A 17,675-nucleotide genomic window follows, 5' to 3' on the forward strand; every position below is an offset into this window, starting at 1 on the left:
AGGGTGATCTACAACCCCCCGCTGAGTCAGCGCCCGCAGCAAGCTTTTTCGTGTTGTACCGTGCCGGATGAACCAGAAAAGAATCCCTGCGTCTGAGTTAGTGCCAGATGCCCCGAAAAAGGGTCCAGGAGGGATTTCGACCATCTCGCACGATTCTCACCCTGTGGCGTTGGGAGACTCGTCATGTGACCCCTTCCCGGCCCCCATGTGTCGCTGGAGCTAATGGGTTCTAGTCTCTAAGAATACTAGATCGGACGGCAAGTTCGGAGGATGTCTGTTATCAATCCAATGTGCAGATACGGAATGACACAGATAAGAACAAAAGAGCAACCTTCTGTAGTCCACGGCGCTACCCTAGGAGCCTATCTTCAAGGTGTTTTCCATGGTAAGGACAGATACATGGAGTTGGGGGAAGTTGAATCGATGGCGACCTTGAGCTAGATTGGCAAGTTTGATAGATATTGATTGATGCTTCTACCGTAGAGAGCGACAGATAGGGGCGAGGGACATCATCGCAATGGCTTATCGTGGCAGCTTTCGTCGAATACCGGAGCATGATCAATCAAATCAGACATTTGGGCGCCGAGGAAGTGTAAAAGTATTCATATTGGGGGAATCATCAGAAGGTCGAGCTATATATGTACTTGTATGTATGGAGAAATCCCGGGCTGGGGAAAGGGATAGGTGCGTGACCTTCTTCAAGGGAAAGAGATCGCGTCCATGATCGTGAGTATCCCCGTCTTTGTCTAGTCATGAAAGAATAATGTCAAGTCGTTCAAATCACCGAGTTCTCTCTCAAACCCATGCGGTATTTATTGTTGGCAACCGCATTACCAGATCTCGTCCGAGCTCTTGACCATTTCTACAGTAGGCGTCTTTGGCATCAACTGCTTCATCCTCTTGCGGTCCGCCTTGGTAACAAGGGAGGGCGTCATCGGGATGACGGGCGAAAAGGGCTGATATGGCGTATAAGGTTGGGGAGCACCTGTCCATGGAGTGTGCACGCCGGGAGACAAAGGTGCTCGCTCGAACGTGGTCTGCTTTGTGTTCTGGGAAGACGGAGAAACCAGTGCCGGCTCGTAGGCTCGCAGTGGCAAGGCACCCCCGGTGCGGATAGCGGTAGGCGCGTTTGACCTTGCGAACGAAGAACCTGGCTTCGGTGTCGGGAGGTTGAACGATGAGCCCGGTGCAGGCGAAGCCGGGAAGGTGCTAGTCCTGGGAGTCGTGGAGGCGAAGCTGGCACCTGGCCGAGGTGACGCTGGTAAAGTTGGGAAGCGGTTCACACCTGGCTTCGGTGACGATGGTAGTCCGACCAGAGGCATGGTGGAGCGATCAGTGACGGCTGACTCGGGCTCAGCCTCTGAGCGGGCGAGAGAAGCACTGCGGGAGTGGCCCCTGCTCATCTTCTCGAGTCTCTCATCAATGCTCATGGTGCTCTCCGGTGAGCGATCATCAGGCGGAGTGACTGGAGCAGCGTGAGAGGGGCGCCGGCTGTCGATATGGTATGGCAGCTGGCCAGCAGGTATCGGTGGAGGAGCGGAGGGTTGATAATGCCGAGGCGGGATTGCACTCATCTCCTGCGACTCCTGGCGAGGAAAGGTGCCCGACATTGGCGTCATGATGGGGGACGAGATGCTGATGGCCTTCATGCTCTTGGACTTGCGTGGAGATTTGAGGGCCGACAAGAGCGAGGAGGCACGGGATTGCGACTTCTCCGAGCCGCGGTCGAGATCCAGGTTGGCTGGCTTGTTCCGGGTCTTCTTCAAGATGCTCTTGGGCTGCGAGGCGACCGAGTCGTGCTTGGCGGTCGCTGCCGGGGCCGGCGACAAAGGCGATGGCGGGGCGTCGAGTGTAATGCCAGCTTGCTTTGCGGCATCCTGCTCCATCACGTACTTGTACATTTCCTCGAGTTGATTCTGCGCCATGGCTCGGTCCAGAGCAACAACTCTCTGATCGACGGCTTGGTTGACTCCGAGGGTGCTGGTGGATAGTGGAGGTGGGAAGATATAAGGACCAGGGCCTTTGCCTCTTGGTGATGTCGGGTATGAGAAGTTTGTTGGCGACTGGGGGGCTTCCACGGGGTATGGAAAATGTTGATATTGTTCGGGCACAACACCTTGTTGTATCCCGTAGGGGTTGGGAAATGGATAAGGGAGGTCCTCTGGGTCGGCGTCTCCTGCCGTAAGATGTTGTCGTCGTCTCTTCGCGAGGAGGAGCAGACAGGCAGCAACGACGATAAGAGAGAAGGCGTACGAGCCGACGATGCCGCCTATTTGCGCTGGGAGGTATTGTCTTTCACGTTGTGCGGCAGCAGCAGCAGGTTCTGGGTCAAAGTAGTTGCTCTGAATGTCAGTGAGGACTGAAGCGTGGGCGCCGGCGATGAAGAGAGAAGAAGATGTCGCGAGGGTGAGGACTGCGGCCAAGGAAGCAGGAGAGGCGGCAGCAGTATAAGACTTGTGTACCATTGTGTGCTGGGAATGCCGATCCGCTGCATAGAAACGGAGCCTGGTACGGGGTGCTGCCTCCTGACGAGCGTTCGAAACACAATGCCACGGAAGGCTCGCCAGGAGGCGGGCGACTGCACGGGGGGAAAAGGGTATATAGCGGCTGCTGATGTTCGGAAGTGTGTCGAGCACGTCGAGGTTGGCGCCGGCAACCCTCACTGGCCGCTGACTTGCTCAAGTCCCGTCACGCCCATGCCCACCATGCATCAGGGTCCCCTCCTGGGCGCCCACTGAGAGGCCGGCATGGGCAGGGCCTAGCGATGCAGCCCGGCCCACCACCGCCGCCGCCGCCGCTCATTGGCCGTCCTCCCAGCCGGGCCAGGGCTGCTAAGCGCCGTGGTGATGCGGGGCCCCGATGATTGGTCGCTGGCCTGTCAAGCACACTCGCGTGCTGCGGGATGCACAAGAGCGGGCCTGTTGTTGCTCAGCGCCTCTGATTCGTCCGTGGCCGTGCCTGGCTCTTTGCCTGCCGGCAGGCACACACAAGTCACATCGTCTCCATCACGGCCTGCCCTGGCCTGACCCGAGGATGGACGAGCTTGGCCCCGAACGAGCCTCGTGCTATTGTGATGAGCTAGTGAATGTCGCCAATGAAGCATCGAGGTCTTGAGGGGGAGGCGCAATCTCTGTGACTCGTCTGTGGAGACGGATTCATGCCATGCCCAGTCACATTGTGAAATTAGGCGGTGACTGTGATGGGGATGATATCGTGCCCGAGGCTTGGGGACGCTCGATGTGTGCTTTCGGCTGGCATGGACCGTCGAGGAGTTGATGGCGATCTGTGGCGTCTTGGCCCAATCCCAGCCAGCAGGAACCATGCGCATCACAACAGCTGTGGGCCCATCGTAAAGTGCTGTGCCCCTCGTAAAGCACTCATGCCCTGCTGAACATCGTGCGGTCTGCATTTCTCTTGGTGTCATCTACGATGCAGATGAATCGCAAGGTAGGATCGCGTGGCATCCAGTCGCCTGCGCACGATTGACCAGGAGAGCCTGTCGTAGCGTTTAATGGAGGTGAGCAATCTCGATTCATCGTAGAAGGACAAAAGACCTACCAAACCGGCCGTTGCAAGGGGTCTGGCCCGTCATGGAGAACGGTTCTTGTCCTGCTTCAGATTTGCGGGCCATGAAGGCTCCTTGTAGCTGGCCATTATGGATCACGGGTTCGTTCATGGACTGAAAGCGATGTCGTTGCGCGTTTGGATTGTGCCCCGGTGGGCAAAGAGCCCCCAGCACACCCGGCGGATAAGGCATCTCGCTCCACGTGACTGCGCGAGCGAAAAGCCCCACATGAGCACTACTTCCCACTCTACGCGATCGCGCCGGTGCCAAAGACAAACAGCTGTCGCGTCTTCGAGCCTTCGAGCCTGTCAACTCCCGACTTGCGATAAGCTTCGTGCCTGCTGCTGGCTTGGTATCGTGCGCACAGGCTGGCATTAGACCATGGGAGCAATGTTTTCTGCTCGATACTCTTGCCACGTCGTCTCATGAGCTGTTCACAGAGATCCAGATGGATGCCAACTCTGCTGGGGGAGGCATCTTCGCCTCCCTAAACAAGGCCCAACGCCGTGCCGTAACGTCCGAGGCTTCAACCGTCGCCATCCTTGCCGGCCCTGGCAGTGGCAAGACGCACACGCTTACGTCTCGGGCCGTCTGGCTCATCAATCATGTTGGCATTCCTCCATCTGACGTCCTTGTGGCAACCTTCACGGTCAAGGCGGCCAATGAGATGAGACTGCGTATTGGCAAAGCCCTCGGAGGTGGACTGGAGAAGAAAATCGTACTAGGGACGTTCCACAGCATTGCGCGGCGGTACTTGGCAGCCTATGGGCAGCGAATCGGCCTCCGCCAGAATTTTGGCATTGCAGACGACTCGGACTCGCGTGGCATTATCACGCGCATTTGCAAGAGACAACCTGCCGCCCTCGAGCCGGCAATGGTGCGTGGATGGATCAGCAAGCGCAAGGCACGTGGCACATCGGATGACACCACCAAGCCCGGTCGAGGGGGAAGGAACGTCGAGTCCAAGGCTCTCGAGGAATGCTACCAGGAATATCAAGCTCAACTAGACCGGTCCAACTTGCTGGACTACGACGACTTGCTTGTCCGTTGTGTCGAGCTGCTCCGCAAGTTCCCTTCTTGTGTTTCCAATATCCAAGCCGTCCTCATCGACGAGTATCAGGACACAAACGGCATTCAATACGATCTCACAACGCTCTTTGCGCAAGAGAAACGCCGAATCACGATTGTAGGCGACCCGGATCAAAGCATTTACGGCTGGAGGTCTGCAGAGATAAGAAACCTGCACCGCCTCTTACGCGACTATCCGGGGACGGACGAGGTCTCGCTGGAGGAAAACTACAGGTCATCAAGCTCGATTCTTGATGTATCGCTCAAGGTCATTCAGCAAGACACGGACCGATACAAGAAAGCTTTACTTCCAGTCCACGACAGGGGCACAAGGCCCGTGCTTCGCCACTTACGGACCTCCACAGACGAAGCAGACTGGATTGTGTCCGAAGTCAAACGTCTGCAGTTGATGTCTGGTGGAATGGTAGAGCTGAGTGATATCGCGATTTTGCTACGATCCGCATCGCTATCTCGACACATAGAGTCAGCCCTTGGTCGGCAGGGCATGGCTTATCGAATGGTTGGTACGTAGGAACTCTTCAAGTGTCGCCAGCCACGTTCTCGATAAACTGACTTGCTCCACAGGCGGCTTCAAGTTCTATGAACGAGCAGAGGTCAAGACAATTCTCGATTATCTACGGATCATACATCATCCGGACAATAATGATGCCTTAGCTCGAATCATCAACGTGCCAAAGCGTGGTGTTGGCGACGCAACCATCAAGTCACTCCTCGAAGAGGCCGAGAGGAACTCGATGAGCTTGTGGAAACTGCTAGTCAAGCATTGTCGTGGCGAGCGGTGGGCAAAGACCACGATTCGGAAGCAGACGGAGCAGAAAATCAGTGGCGAGCTCATAAGACTCGTGGAAGGAGCACGTAACCGCATTGCGTCCGACGATGCTGCGCAGAGTGATTTAGCCACGATCATCGACAAATTGCTCAAAGATCTCAAGTTTGAGGACTACCTCAAAGACTCGTATCCTGAGCATGAAACACGATGGGCAAATGTCCAGGAGTTTAAAGCTATGGCTGTCGAGTTTGCTGGTAGTGCTGACTCACAAGCCGTTGAAGACGAGCAACTCCCCGAGATCGAGGGCATCGAGCAGAACACGGACAAGCATATCTTGGGAAGATTTCTTGCCAACGTCTCACTTGCCTCCGACAAGCAGAAGGACGACAAGGACGGCGATGGCAAGCCGATGATTACAGTTTCGACGATACATTCCGCAAAAGGTCTGGAGTGGCCAGTTGTCTTTGTCCCCGCGGTATACAAAGGCTCCATTCCTCACGTGCGTTCTGACGACGATGCGGAAGAGCGGCGACTCCTTTATGTCGCCATGACCAGAGCTGAGGCTCTACTATATCTGAGCCGCCCTATGTTCACCTCCGGTGGTGGCAGTGACGCCCTGCAACTTTCGCCATTCGTTGCAGATATTCCTGCTCAGAACTTCTTGCATAAAGGTCCATCTCTGGACCGTGAAGTCATGTTGAAAGTCGCAAAGTTGCTGCGGAGAGACCTTCCTCCCGACCAGGATATATACAAAGGCATTCCGCTTCTGACCGGCTTGGAGGACGACCGCTTCCCGATCGATCCGAATGAGCCCAAGGCGGACAATACTCGGTGGGCTCACAGCAGCCACCAAGGTCAAAAGCGACCGAGGCTGCAGCAGGCCAGTAGTGCTGAACATGCGAAACCTGACACAGGCGACGAATGGGCAGCTCCGCGAGCTACAACGATGGACAGGGCGACATCCTTCACAATCCCGTCAACAGGCTCAGCGGGCTTTACAACAGCAGGAGCTCACTACGCCGCCGAGGCGGTGGCTCAATCGGCACGAGCTGCCGAGAAGCCAAAACCGCAAGGTGTTCAGAGAAGACCAGCAAGCAACCGTGCACCTTCGCAAAAAAGCCTGCTGGGCTACGGCTATGGCGTCACCAGCCACGACATGTCCAAGGTGACGGCAGAGTCACTGTCCACGAGCGTTCACAGCCAAGTCGCTGCCCATCAGTCTCAAGTGCGCCCGCCATGGCAACGTAGGCAGCAACGGCCTCAAGCAATGCCGAAGCCAGGTTTGCCACCAGCACCGCAGATTGAAGACGGTCTAGCCTCACATAAGGTCGGCACCGCTAGACTGAACACGAAGCCGTTGGTAGGGGAGAAGAGGGACAAAGCTCCGGACAGCTACGCCTGTTTCTCGAGCTCCCCGCCGCGTCCAGAAAAGTCAGCCGTCGTGGTCGATGGCAAGGAGAACGAGCCTATCACGGAGGAAGACCTCACACGACCGGCTGTAAGCTTCCATGCCACCACGGTATCTGTGCCGACGATGGGCATGGGCGGTGGTGTTCGGCAAGGGATTAAGCGCCCCGCCCCACTTGGCCGGAGCGGCATCACGCCCATGGACAGGCTCAAGAGGCCCTTCAAACTCACCATCAAGAGACCTTGACAAGAATAATACGAAGCACGGTATTAACGAGTTTCATGAATGGCCAGAAGAAATCATGTATATATTTATAGACGAAATGTACAAACGACGCCTACGATATGCTTAATGTTCCTTGTGCACGCTATAACGCCGTTATTTTCCGTTGGGTATGTTCCGAATCAAATCAAGCAGATCTACGTGTACCTCTTGGTATGCGGCATGTGCGCCCACCTTCAAACATCAACTGACAGCATCAATACAAAAAAGGTTGACTCGTTTTCAAAACCTTGACGTGAATCCCTTGTGTGGGGGGATATTCGTCATGGCTCCATCAGGGAAGAACGTGGAATATTCCCTCTCGCCCCGTGCTTCTTGTACGCCCCTACAACACTTAAGCGGCAACATCCTTGCGCGAAAACACCTTGGCGCCGAATTTCCACACCTCGTCGACGACAAGCTGCTGCTGCTGCCGGGCGCTCCGGCCGACCGCCGCCGTGCTGTCGGCGGCATTGCTGCTGCTTGTGGTCTCTGACAAGATGACCAGATCCGCATCTGCGCCCTCGTCCAGGCATCCCTTTTTGCCCTGCAGCCCGAGCATCCTGGCCGGCGTGGACGTCACGGCGTTGAGAGCCTGGGGGATGCTGGCACCGGACCAGGCAAGGAAGTTGTTTACGCATTCGACCAGCGTGATTGAACTTGAAGTCGTGAAAGATGTGCGCGTTAGCGTCAGAGTGCTTATCTTGGGCGGTTCAAGGGTAAGGCTTGGGAAATCATTTAACAGCTTACCTTCCCGCGATTCGATCTGAGCCTTCGAGGATGAGTTTCGGGCCCTTTTTGACAATCCGGTTCGTACAGTCGCCGTTGGTCCACTGGTAGGCACCATCGGGCAGACCAACCATGTGCATGGCGTCTGTCACGAGGATGAAGCCCTCCGGGTGTGCGTTGAAGGCGATCTTGATGGTCGTGGGGTGCAGGTGCTCGCCATCGGCAATGATGCCAAAGTAGGGCCTGGGCAGGCTCTCGGCAATGCCCAGAACGCCAAAAACGCCTGGGTTGCGGTGGTGCAAGGGCCGCATGGCGTTGAAAAGATGTGTGATCATGGTGGCGCCCACGCCGACGGCGGCAGAGGCGTCTTCGTATGTCGCCTCTGTGTGCCCGATGGAGAAGACGATGCCGCGCTGGGTGATCTCGGGGATCAGGTCAGTCATGCTGGCGATCTCTGGAGCTGCAGTGATCTTCCTGACAGCTGGCGGTCTGCTCGGGTCAGGCGAGGTGAGATTTGATGCGCCATAGCAGGCCTCCAGATCCGCAAAGGATGTAGCCTCGATAAGAACTTCGGCATTGTGAATGCCATTCTTTGTCTTACTGAGAAATGGTCCTTCACAATGGGCTCCGAGGGACTCTGCACCGTCCTCGGCCATCTGGAGGTCACCAGATGGACCGAGATGGGGAAGCGCCGTGTGATAGATCTCGGGGAGCTGGCTGGTAATGGTTGGCAGATACGAGGTGACGCCGGTCTGGACCAGCTTGCGGTTGACTTCCCTGACCTTCTTGGCGTACTCGGCAGGGTCCAGCAAGGTCGAAAAGTTGAAGCCAAAGGCTCCGTTGAGCTGACAGTCAATGAAGCCCGGCGCCACAATCCGGCCACCGAGATCTATCACCTCGTCTGGCATGACGAAATCATCATAGAACGCGGCTTGGCTCTTGATGATTGTGCCGTGGAGGCCGCTGACCCACAAGTCCTCCGTGACTAGCCGGTCCCCCTTGAGGACACGGCAGTTTGTGAACTTTGTGATGCCATTCCCGCCGTCGCGGAGAGAGGACTTTGGCGATGAAGGAAGTGAGTGCGGCATTGCGTAGGAAGGGTGCAGCCCACAGTCCGGGATAAGTTTCCCAGAGAGCGCGCGAAGTGAGAGAAAGTGGTGCTCTCCAAGTCGTGCAGTGGGAATCTGTATATCGGCCTTGGTCTTAGAGAGTGTGGAAGAAGACGAGATCCCAAGAACCGTGTAAGCAGGCGAAGTCAGAGGAAATCCCCGGATGTCACGGTGTCACGGTGTCAGCTTGAGACGGAAGCGCCATGGGTCTCAGTGCGGTTCCAATCGGGCATTGCACTTTTGACATCGTGCCCAAAGATCTTTTTCTGCTTGGCTGGGAGTGCCTGAGACGCAGGCGTGGGTTGACTAACGAGACCGGGCCGGTCATGCCCGTGGTGGCAACAGCGTGCAGTGACTGATCGGCAGCGCAGAGATATGAGGTGGGTGACGCCAGTTGTGTGGAGAGGGTCCACGGCGAGAAACCCACGCTGCCAGCCCACCACCACGACATTTTCCATGGTTGCATCTGGTAGTGCCATGTGACGACTGGCTCCAGCCGAGTCATACACAGCACGGCAAGCTTTTACACCTCAACCTGTCATGGCTTTTGCGTGCGACCGAAGAGAAAGAAAGCAGTGCCCGCGGCAGCAGCGCAGTCCCGCTTGAAACGAACTGGCTGGCTCGGTCTGCAAAATCCTGCCTGAGCAACTCGCGCGTGCCGGCCCACGAGCTGCTGGACGTACCCCAATGGCATGTTGCTGTCGACAATTGACAACGTAATTGACCGAAGTGCCAGACGACACCAAGCAGATCGCCTGCAACGTGTGGGCACCACTTCTGATTCTGGCCGTGGTGGTGCCTGCTGGTAATTTAGTACTTCTGGTGTCCCTCTTGTAACGTTACCAAAAGGTGGAACGCTTGGGGCTCTGGCTGGGTCTTACAGTGTCAAGGGCTAGCACCGTTGAGGGGCCCGAAATCGCTCCCAGAAACTCCAGATACCGTGATAAGGCTGGACGCGCTGATAAGGAGAAGAATTGGCGATGGCCTCCTGGAGGCCACCGAGGGTAGCGATCGACGTGACTCGCGCCCGTCGTTGAGTCTCCCACTTACGGAGCCGGGTCGAAACTTTGTCGGGGGACCGTAGGATGAGAATGTCTGCCCAATGCTGTGGATGCATCTTGACACAACTACGCAAGATCTCGAAACTGTAGTGGCATATAGGCGCCATTGCGAGAACAACCCGAAAGAGACCGGAGACGAGCCATGCCCACCTTGCTTTGGCAGCCGAGCGTCTTTGATACTGGGGGAGGGACGCTACGATGCTGGCGTCGCGTGGGGATGGTGGTGGGCTAAGTATAACTTTGGGGCCGGGCTATACCCTGCGTCATCGCGGCATCTTGTGGAGGGAGTAGCATCGTCACGATGCATGGAGACGGGTCTCATCATGGCCCAAGCATGCTCGGCCTCGTGGCAGCGTGCGTGACGTGATGCACTGGCAAGGCGTGTCACGTTCCAGAGGTGGCCAGGTGAAGCTGGACAGAAACGGGCCTGCGATGCCATCAAAAGCTTGACGGACTCGTGGACGGTGGGGGGTGGGCAAGCGCCAATCTGTCCAGGGTGGAGGACCATCGAAGGAGCTGCCTCCTGGGCAGCTCAAAGATACCTGGGCAGACCTCGGGACCTCCAGAGCTGGTGTGGACACTTCCATCAAGGTTGCCCACCCAGGTAGCACCCGTGGGCAGTGCCTGTGGGCCTGCCCCAGATAGGTGACCTCGCTACCACGAGGTACTTTGGGGACGTATCTTCTACCTGGGCAGGCATGGGGCTGGCCCTCTAGCTTGCGAGCGGGTGTAGGTGGAGCCCCCAGCCCTGCAAGGGGACGCTGCGGGCCGGCCATCTTCAGGCGGGGTCCACAAACGTCCGCAATCCGACTTTCCCATGCGAGCCACGGCAGCTCCATCAGACAACATCGTCAATCAACACGCCCATTCCCCAAGCCGCCTGATCCTTCGCGCCGGCACTGCGGTACTTGCGCGCGCGCGTCCCCAGCCTCCACGGCCGCTGACAACGACATCATCGCCGATCTCGATCCCAGGTGGGGCTCTCGTCGAGATACTGTCGGTCCTGCCATCGACGGCCATCCAGCAGAGCTGTGCCCGCCGTGGTCGTGCCAGGCCCGCCTTGCATTATTGGGCTGTTTAAGCAATTCTCTTGGATACCGCTGGGCAGGCTCACATGTGCGTCTTCGACATTCCCGGTTCTGCTTAGGCTGCAGCAGAGTTGTGCCATCATCGCGATCGCCGTCCAGCACTGACCTCTCCCAAGCTGTCCTATAAGGGTTCATCGCCTAGGTCATCGTGCGCAGATCGCCGTCCGGCACTTCCTGTTTCTACAAGTGTGTCAGACGCAGTCTTGACTTCTCAGCTCTCACCTGGCTTCTGGGCATTCCTCGGCGCGAAACCCCAGCTTTAGGTGGCACAGCTCATTTGTAGCCTCCCGCTCAACTTGCCGAGTAGATCACCTAGCGCAATGGCGAGCCCTCCCATTGAGAACGATGCGGCGTGGCAGGATACGGACAGGTGTGTCATGCTGTGGATCTAGAGAAGGACTTCTGGCTCGGCCGATGGTTCGTACTAACGGTTCCATCTCAGGGCTATTGGGCAGTTACTGCTGATGGGATGGGACGGCACAGAGGTCACACCTCAGATTCGAAACTTGATCGAGAATCACCACCTTGGATCTATAATATTGACAGCCAAGAACCTCAAGTGTAAGTTTCCCCTCCCCCGCCGTGGCCGCCCAACCTCGAGCTCGCCCACTAATGCCTGTGTTTCTTTGCAGCCGCCCAACAGACCGCGAGCCTAGTTCAGGAGCTGCAGACGATAGCGCACCAAGCCGGCCACCCAGTACCTCTTCTCATCGCTCTTGACCAAGAGAACGGTGGTGTCAACAGTCTCTTCGACGAGGACTACATCTGCCAATTTCCAAGCGCCATGGGAATTGCGGCGTGCGGCAGCCCCGAACTCGCGTACAATATAGCCAAAGCAACGGCAACAGAGATCGGTGCTGTCGGTGTCAACCTGATTCTTGGGCCTGTTCTTGACGTCTTGACAAATGCTCGACATCAGCCTCTGGGCGTTCGCGCTGTTGGTGACGATCCACAGGAGGCATCACTATACGGCATCGCGACGCTCAACGGCTACAAGGACGCTGGTTTGGCAACCTGCGGCAAGCACTTCCCCTCGTACGGCAATCTGGACTTTCTGGGTTCCAGCCTGGATATGCCGATCATCACGCAGACCTTGGAGGAGCTCAGCCTCAGCGCTCTTGTCCCTTTCCGCAACGCCATCTCCACCGGACGACTAGATGCCATGTTCGTGGGTGGCTGCGGAATTCAGAATGCTGGGATGAATGTCATGCATGCATGTCTCTCAGACCAGGTAGTTGATGATTTGCTTCGTGCCGAGCTAGGCTTCAACGGTGTCTCAATCTCTGAATGTCTAGAGATGGAGTCGTTGATACAGGAATATGGTGTCAAAGGTGGTACAGTCATGGCTGTGGAGGCCGGGAATGATCTCGTCCTCCTGTGCCGAGCTCACGACGTACAACTCGAAGCAATCTCGGGTCTGAAGCTTGGTATCGAGAATGGCATCATATCGAAAGAGCGCCTGCAGACGTCGCTCCGCCGCGTGCTGCGCATGAAGAGCATGTGCACGTCTTGGCAGCAGGCTCTCAATCCTCCCGGGCTTTCGCTCCTATCCAAAATCCACCCATCGCACCTTGCGTTGTCTCGACAAGCTTACGAAAAGTCCATCACAGTTGTCAGGGACAAAGACCACCTCCTACCTTTGGGCAAGAGTCTACTTCAAGAAGAAGAGTTACTACTGTTGACGCCCTTGGTCAAGCCACTGCCAGCCTCAGCGGCTACAAAGAGGATGCAGGAGCAAGCGGCGTCAAAACCCATGTCAGCCCACGACAAATGGGTTCATGGAGATAGAGGCGCAGTGATGAGTGGAGAGGGTGTGTTTCGAGAACTCGGGAAATCGCTTGCCCGTGCGCGCAACGGGAAGCTTCTTCACACGTCATACACAGCCAATGGGCTTCGCCCTGGTAAGACTTCCCCGCTTGTGCTATCAGTTGTATCATTGCTGACCCATCACAGTGCACGAGAACCTCATCAATCGTGCTTCCGCTATAGTCATTGTCACGGCAGATGCCAATCGAAATTTGTACCAGGCGGGCTTCACCAAGCATGTGGCCATGATGTGCACTATGCTCAAAGCGACTGGCCAGAAGAAATCCCTGGTCGTCGTGGCCGTCAGCTCGCCATACGACTTTGCCATGGACAAGTCGATCGGTACCTACATTTGCACCTTTGACTTTACGGAAACGGCTATGCAGTCACTAGTGCGCGCGCTGTACGGCGAGTACTCCCCGCAGGGTTCCATGCCTGGAACTCTGCGCAAGAGCAAGAAGATCTCCAAAAAGGGACAGCAGTGGCTGGTGGAGGAATTCCAGCGTGACAGGGATAGCCGAGGTCTCGATGATCTCCTCAAAAGCCTGGCCAGGGCAAGCACATCACATATTGCATATGCGCAGTCCAGCGCCCACACCTTTGAGGTCTTCAACGCCAACATTGAGGAGCGGCATTTCGTCGTGCGCAACAGCAGCACTCGCGCGCTCTACGGCTTTGCTGCAACATACTTCATTCATGGCACTGGCTGCCTCGGCGCATTGTTCGTCGACCCTTCGAAACGCAATGTTTCCATTGGCCGGAGTCTGCATCGTCGCGCTGTGAGAGCCCTGCTATCATATCCTGGCATCCAACGAATTCAACTCGGCTTCTCGTTCCCTGGTCTCTTCCCTGGAGTCCCCTCGGACGAGGGCGCGGGACTGAGGGAATGGTTTTCCAACGTGGGCTGGGAGACACAGCTCACTCGCCGCCTGACCAACCTAGCCATTGAGGACCTTGGTAGCTGGTCTGCGCCTGAAGGGCTGCTCCCCAGCATCCAGCGGGCCAGCATCAGCTTCGACCTGATCCATGGCTTGGACAACGCTGAGTCAGTCTTGGCACATGTTGCAGCCAATGCGGGTCCAGAGACCCTCGAGCTCTACCGTTTTGCCCTCCAGGAGACGAAGACTTGTGGCGTTGTGCGGGCCAAAGACCAGGCTGACGGACTGTTGGGAACCGTCGTCATCTGCAGGGCCGGTAGCAATCTCTCGGCTTACGTACCAATGCTGTCCTCAGGCATGAGTGGGGATGTTGGTGGCATCGTCGCACCAGTCGTACCCTTGTCATCTCAATCGACATTAGTACTGCAAGGTTTGATCCTGATGGCTGTGCGTCAGAACAAGGCACAGAAGATGTCCAAGAGTGTGCTCAGCTGGGTAAGTCTGGCTTTGTCGTTCGATCCGCGTCACAGTTAACTGACAGCTTACGACAGGCACTTGACGACGCGGTGGAACCACTCATCAGCATGGGTTTCCACATTACGCAAACATTTGACGAGATTTCCAACTCGGCCGAGAATGTAAGTTGACACATGAGCACCCACACTTGCGTCATCCCGGATTGAGAGAGAAGGCTGACCGCAGGAAATGGCAGTGGGTCGATGTATGACTGTAGCTTTACCCTTTTCCTCCTTGTCCTATAATCTCCTAGGTGGTTGCACTGGTTCTTCTTCCCTGGCTTCTGAGCAATTCCCAGGGGTCAGGCGCACGAGCCTCACCCGACAGTTTTGATCCGACGCTGCTTCTTTTTTGAGGGATATCCTACTTGCCAGTCGGAGCGTTCTTTTGTTGTGGAGTTTCGGAGTTTCCCCGAGATGAACGATCCTACGAGGCATGTGCGCAACTCTGTTTCTTCCATTTTTAGGCTTCCATTGGGCGAATTCTAGCTTTTAGGATTTAGCGAGATTCTAGAAGATCGAGATCTCTGCACGCCGCTTGGCAAACATGGCTCTTTGTGAATGTGTTGTCAGACACGATTTCCGCACAAGAGGGTTATCGACTGCCGCATCGGGGCCCAAGCATGCAGGAGAAGGATTCTCGGTGCTGCAGGCTCTCATCGAAGCCGCAGTCAGGTCATCCGCCTTGCCGTTCAGCAGGGCGGTGGTGGCGTCGTCGCCGAGTCTCAAAGTTGACCTGGCCGGATCAGGCCATGCCGCACGACGACTGTCAGGCGTGCCTGCCATTGCGAGGTCTCGCCATTCCTTACCCCATCTGCTAGGGCACCCGATGGCGTTACCACGTTTTCTACACGGAGGCATGGATCGTGCAATCATAGAGTCATTCTCCCCCGCAGTGTCCTCCCGGGAAATGTAGGGACCATGATTTGACATCCTGAGACTTATCGCATCTCGCTCAGGTGACTAGGACCCGAAGAAACTCCAACTATCCCCAAGCACAAACCCAATAGCAACAGACCAAGGACCCACGTTGGACCCCCAAAAGTCAACGTATGCAGCAGCACAAATAGGGCGCCGGTGCCCGATCCTGAATTCTTGGCAAAGGATTCGAAGGAGAGGGTTCCCTGTAGCTCTTGCGGCCGCCTCCGACTTGCCCAATCGCCTGCCTGGTTGCCTAGCTGTCTACCGTTCTGTACCTGGTCGTCTTCTTTGTTGCTGCACTGTTAGCCCCAGACCGTACGGCTACTTCATGTGTTTCGGCGCACGGGCGGCCAAATTCAAGTCGGCAATGGCGGCGCGCCTTTGTTGTCTGTCACCCTTGCTTGTGGACCTTTGCTGGAGACCTGCACGCTGTCTCTCTCTCCCCTCCATAAGGAGATACTTCCTTGTTTATCCAGTATTGCCGCCTTTGACCAGGTTTATTCTCGCAATGCTTTTCTTGTTCCTGGTCTCTCGGCCTTGGAAGCTTCTTCTTGCCCTGCACGAGATACCGCCCACTCGGCACAGTCCGAAAGTTTAGTGAGGAGAGTTGAGGTGGAGAAAGTCCGAGACTGGACATAAAAAGAAGCGCCAAGCGTCTATCTTGCTCCTAGTCCTATGAGGACTCGAGTTGACAAAGGCACGGACCCAGTTTAAGCCTTCCTTGGAGACCTTCGAGAGGCACACCCCTGCCAGGGGCAACGTTCAAAACCCCCCCTGTTCGCGGGATTAGTTACCGGCGGACTGCGGGGGCGGCGGCGCGCCAGGGAGTGGTTTTGACGGTTGTTCACCTCGTGCTGATCTGGCAATTCGAGGTGGACGGACCATTCTTGTCGTACATTGTTCCGAGCTCTAGTCTAGCCCGTTGCTAGTTAAAGGCTCTGGCAGAACGGCACACTATTGCTATTTCGACTTATAAACTCGACGGTATTGCTCATATGTTGCACTTGGGCTTACACGAGAGCGAGCGGCGCTGACCAGCCCCGTCTCCGGAACCCACTCGCTCGGACAACACGGCCAGGATGAGTGGAGGATTAACACAGAGGCTTAAATTTAGGTCCAGGAGGTGGTGTGTGAGAATCTTGCTTGGCCAGCCGTCTTGTTAACCACCCTGCCACTTTGCTTGTCTGTTTCTAGTCTCTCCCCGGCTATTCGGCCGCTTTCGGCACCTCTTTGTCTATTTTCTTTGCTTCCAGCTCGCCTCGCGGTATTGCGCGGGGGGAGCTCGCTGGCCTGGCCCTGGGAATGTCACCATGGCACGGCATTCGGCCAACGTGCATGTATGCCTGTCTTTCTCCCCTTACGAAAGCGACGCAGCCCGGGTAACAAACCCGCGCCTGTGCCGCGCATGTGCCGTGGCTCAGGGTTCTTCTGTAAGGCAGAGAAACAAGAGGCAGGTAGACTAGGCAGGCAGACAGGCAGGCAGGCAGGCATGCCCCGCCTCGGCTGTATTCTTTGTCAAAGAAGAGCCGCGAGGATGCTTGGCAGGACAGCCCCGGCGCGGGCTCGGTAGCTGTTCTAGTGAGCTCATATAGCTCGACCTGCCTATATGAGAGCACGCGGGCTCACATTGCATTACATGCATGTAAAATGCATGTGTATGTACTAATTTATCTACGGACACACACACACACGCACACACACACACACACACACAGGGCTTCAGCCCACCCACCCCCTTCCCCCAGAAGGGCTACTCGCAAGCTACGCGGTATTATTCGTTTGAACGTGGTTGGACCTCCGCGTTTACTCCCCTCGGATGTGAGATTCGAAAATTCGATAAAGGCTAAATCTGTCAGCATGATGAGCACAGATTTCGTCCGAGCATGGCCTTTTGCCCCGGGTTTCCGAGCGTTCTAGAAGTACCCGGGTCGACACACAGTTCACAGTTGATACCAAATGCCCGCCCTGGCTGGTGCCGCCAGCTCCCTCCTCCTCCTCCTCCTCCCCGGGACGTCCGGCATGCAAGACAGGCAGGTTAAGCAAGACCTGCCTGTCTTGCTTATGGCCCGGGGAAGGAAGAGAGCCCCCTGGAATTCCAAAATAGGGTACATGAGATACGGCAGATGTCCTCTTTTGGCACTGTGTGTCTCGCATGAGCTCGAACGTTCTCGGATGTCTACCTTTGCGCACCCGCCCCTGCCACCCTTGTCGATCCTTCTCGTCGTTCAAGGTACCAATATGAGCTTTTCGAAGTACCGGTAACTTTCTTGGATGCTGGCCGACTCGGTCCGCCAGTGTACTTTTCTTGCCTCGTCTTCTCTTGCTCGTATGGGGATATCTCCTAATTATATGCTGTTGCCAGGCGAGTCATGCTTCGGAGCCGATAACGTAGCAGTCACGCCACGCAGGCGTGCCTGAATGAGGTTGCCTTGTGTGCGTTTCCTTTCACGGAGCCTCACGAAAGGGTGGTACATAA

The 17,675-nt window shown here is 56.3% G+C and overlaps 5 protein-coding genes across 5 annotated transcripts; 2 read left to right on the forward strand and 3 right to left on the reverse strand.

Moving 5' to 3' along the window:
* Window positions 1-693: 693 nt before the first annotated feature.
* On the reverse strand, window positions 694-2,616 carry B0I36DRAFT_7957 (uncharacterized protein). Its single transcript, XM_046163374.1, has one exon. It carries the CDS (start codon window positions 2,463-2,465, stop codon window positions 831-833), a length of 1,635 nt encoding a protein of 544 aa, XP_046018330.1. The 5' UTR covers window positions 2,466-2,616; the 3' UTR covers window positions 694-830.
* Window positions 2,617-3,850: 1,234 nt separating this feature from the next.
* On the forward strand, window positions 3,851-7,117 carry B0I36DRAFT_310349 (P-loop containing nucleoside triphosphate hydrolase protein). The gene is made up of 2 exons (XM_046152241.1): window positions 3,851-5,157; window positions 5,219-7,117. The coding sequence occupies exons 1-2, from the start codon at window positions 4,014-4,016 to the stop codon at window positions 7,075-7,077; spliced, it is 3,003 nt and encodes a 1,000-aa protein (XP_046018331.1). The 5' UTR covers window positions 3,851-4,013; the 3' UTR covers window positions 7,078-7,117.
* A 330-nt stretch (window positions 7,118-7,447) lies between these two features.
* Window positions 7,448-8,909, reverse strand: B0I36DRAFT_371029 (family 9 carbohydrate esterase; the record flags this gene model as incomplete). The annotated part of the gene is made up of 2 exons (XM_046159978.1): window positions 7,448-7,751; window positions 7,843-8,909. 2 exons carry the CDS (start codon window positions 8,907-8,909, stop codon window positions 7,448-7,450), a joined length of 1,371 nt encoding a protein of 456 aa, XP_046018332.1.
* A 2,371-nt stretch (window positions 8,910-11,280) lies between these two features.
* On the forward strand, window positions 11,281-14,543 carry B0I36DRAFT_8010 (glycoside hydrolase family 3 protein). The gene is made up of 4 exons (XM_046163379.1): window positions 11,281-11,449; window positions 11,522-11,640; window positions 11,712-12,980; window positions 13,033-14,543. The coding sequence occupies exons 1-4, from the start codon at window positions 11,400-11,402 to the stop codon at window positions 14,295-14,297; spliced, it is 2,703 nt and encodes a 900-aa protein (XP_046018333.1). The 5' UTR covers window positions 11,281-11,399; the 3' UTR covers window positions 14,298-14,543.
* B0I36DRAFT_8011 (uncharacterized protein) lies at window positions 14,544-15,369 on the reverse strand. Its single transcript, XM_046163380.1, has one exon. The coding sequence runs from the start codon at window positions 15,209-15,211 to the stop codon at window positions 14,789-14,791; it is 423 nt and encodes a 140-aa protein (XP_046018334.1). The 5' UTR covers window positions 15,212-15,369; the 3' UTR covers window positions 14,544-14,788.
* Window positions 15,370-17,675: the final 2,306 nt, after the last annotated feature.

The sequence above is a fragment of the Microdochium trichocladiopsis genome (assembly GCF_020744255.1).
Source record: "Microdochium trichocladiopsis strain MPI-CAGE-CH-0230 chromosome Unknown B0I36scaffold_1, whole genome shotgun sequence".
NCBI classification, from domain to species: domain Eukaryota; kingdom Fungi; phylum Ascomycota; class Sordariomycetes; order Xylariales; family Microdochiaceae; genus Microdochium; species Microdochium trichocladiopsis.

Coding starts and splice junctions, on each gene's coding strand:
- B0I36DRAFT_7957 (XM_046163374.1), bottom strand. CDS start 2,465: ATGGTACACAAGTCTTATACTGCTGCCGCCTCTCCTGCTTCCTTGGCC.
- B0I36DRAFT_8011 (XM_046163380.1), bottom strand. CDS start 15,211: ATGTCAAATCATGGTCCCTACATTTCCCGGGAGGACACTGCGGGGGAG.
- B0I36DRAFT_8010 (XM_046163379.1), top strand. CDS start 11,400: ATGGCGAGCCCTCCCATTGAGAACGATGCGGCGTGGCAGGATACGGAC. Junction 11,641..11,711: donor GACAGCCAAGAACCTCAAGT/GTAAGTTTCCCC, acceptor GTTTCTTTGCAG/CCGCCCAACAGACCGCGAGC. Junction 12,981..13,032: donor AGCCAATGGGCTTCGCCCTG/GTAAGACTTCCC, acceptor GACCCATCACAG/TGCACGAGAACCTCATCAAT.
- B0I36DRAFT_310349 (XM_046152241.1), top strand. CDS start 4,014: ATGGATGCCAACTCTGCTGGGGGAGGCATCTTCGCCTCCCTAAACAAG. Junction 5,158..5,218: donor CATGGCTTATCGAATGGTTG/GTACGTAGGAAC, acceptor CTTGCTCCACAG/GCGGCTTCAAGTTCTATGAA.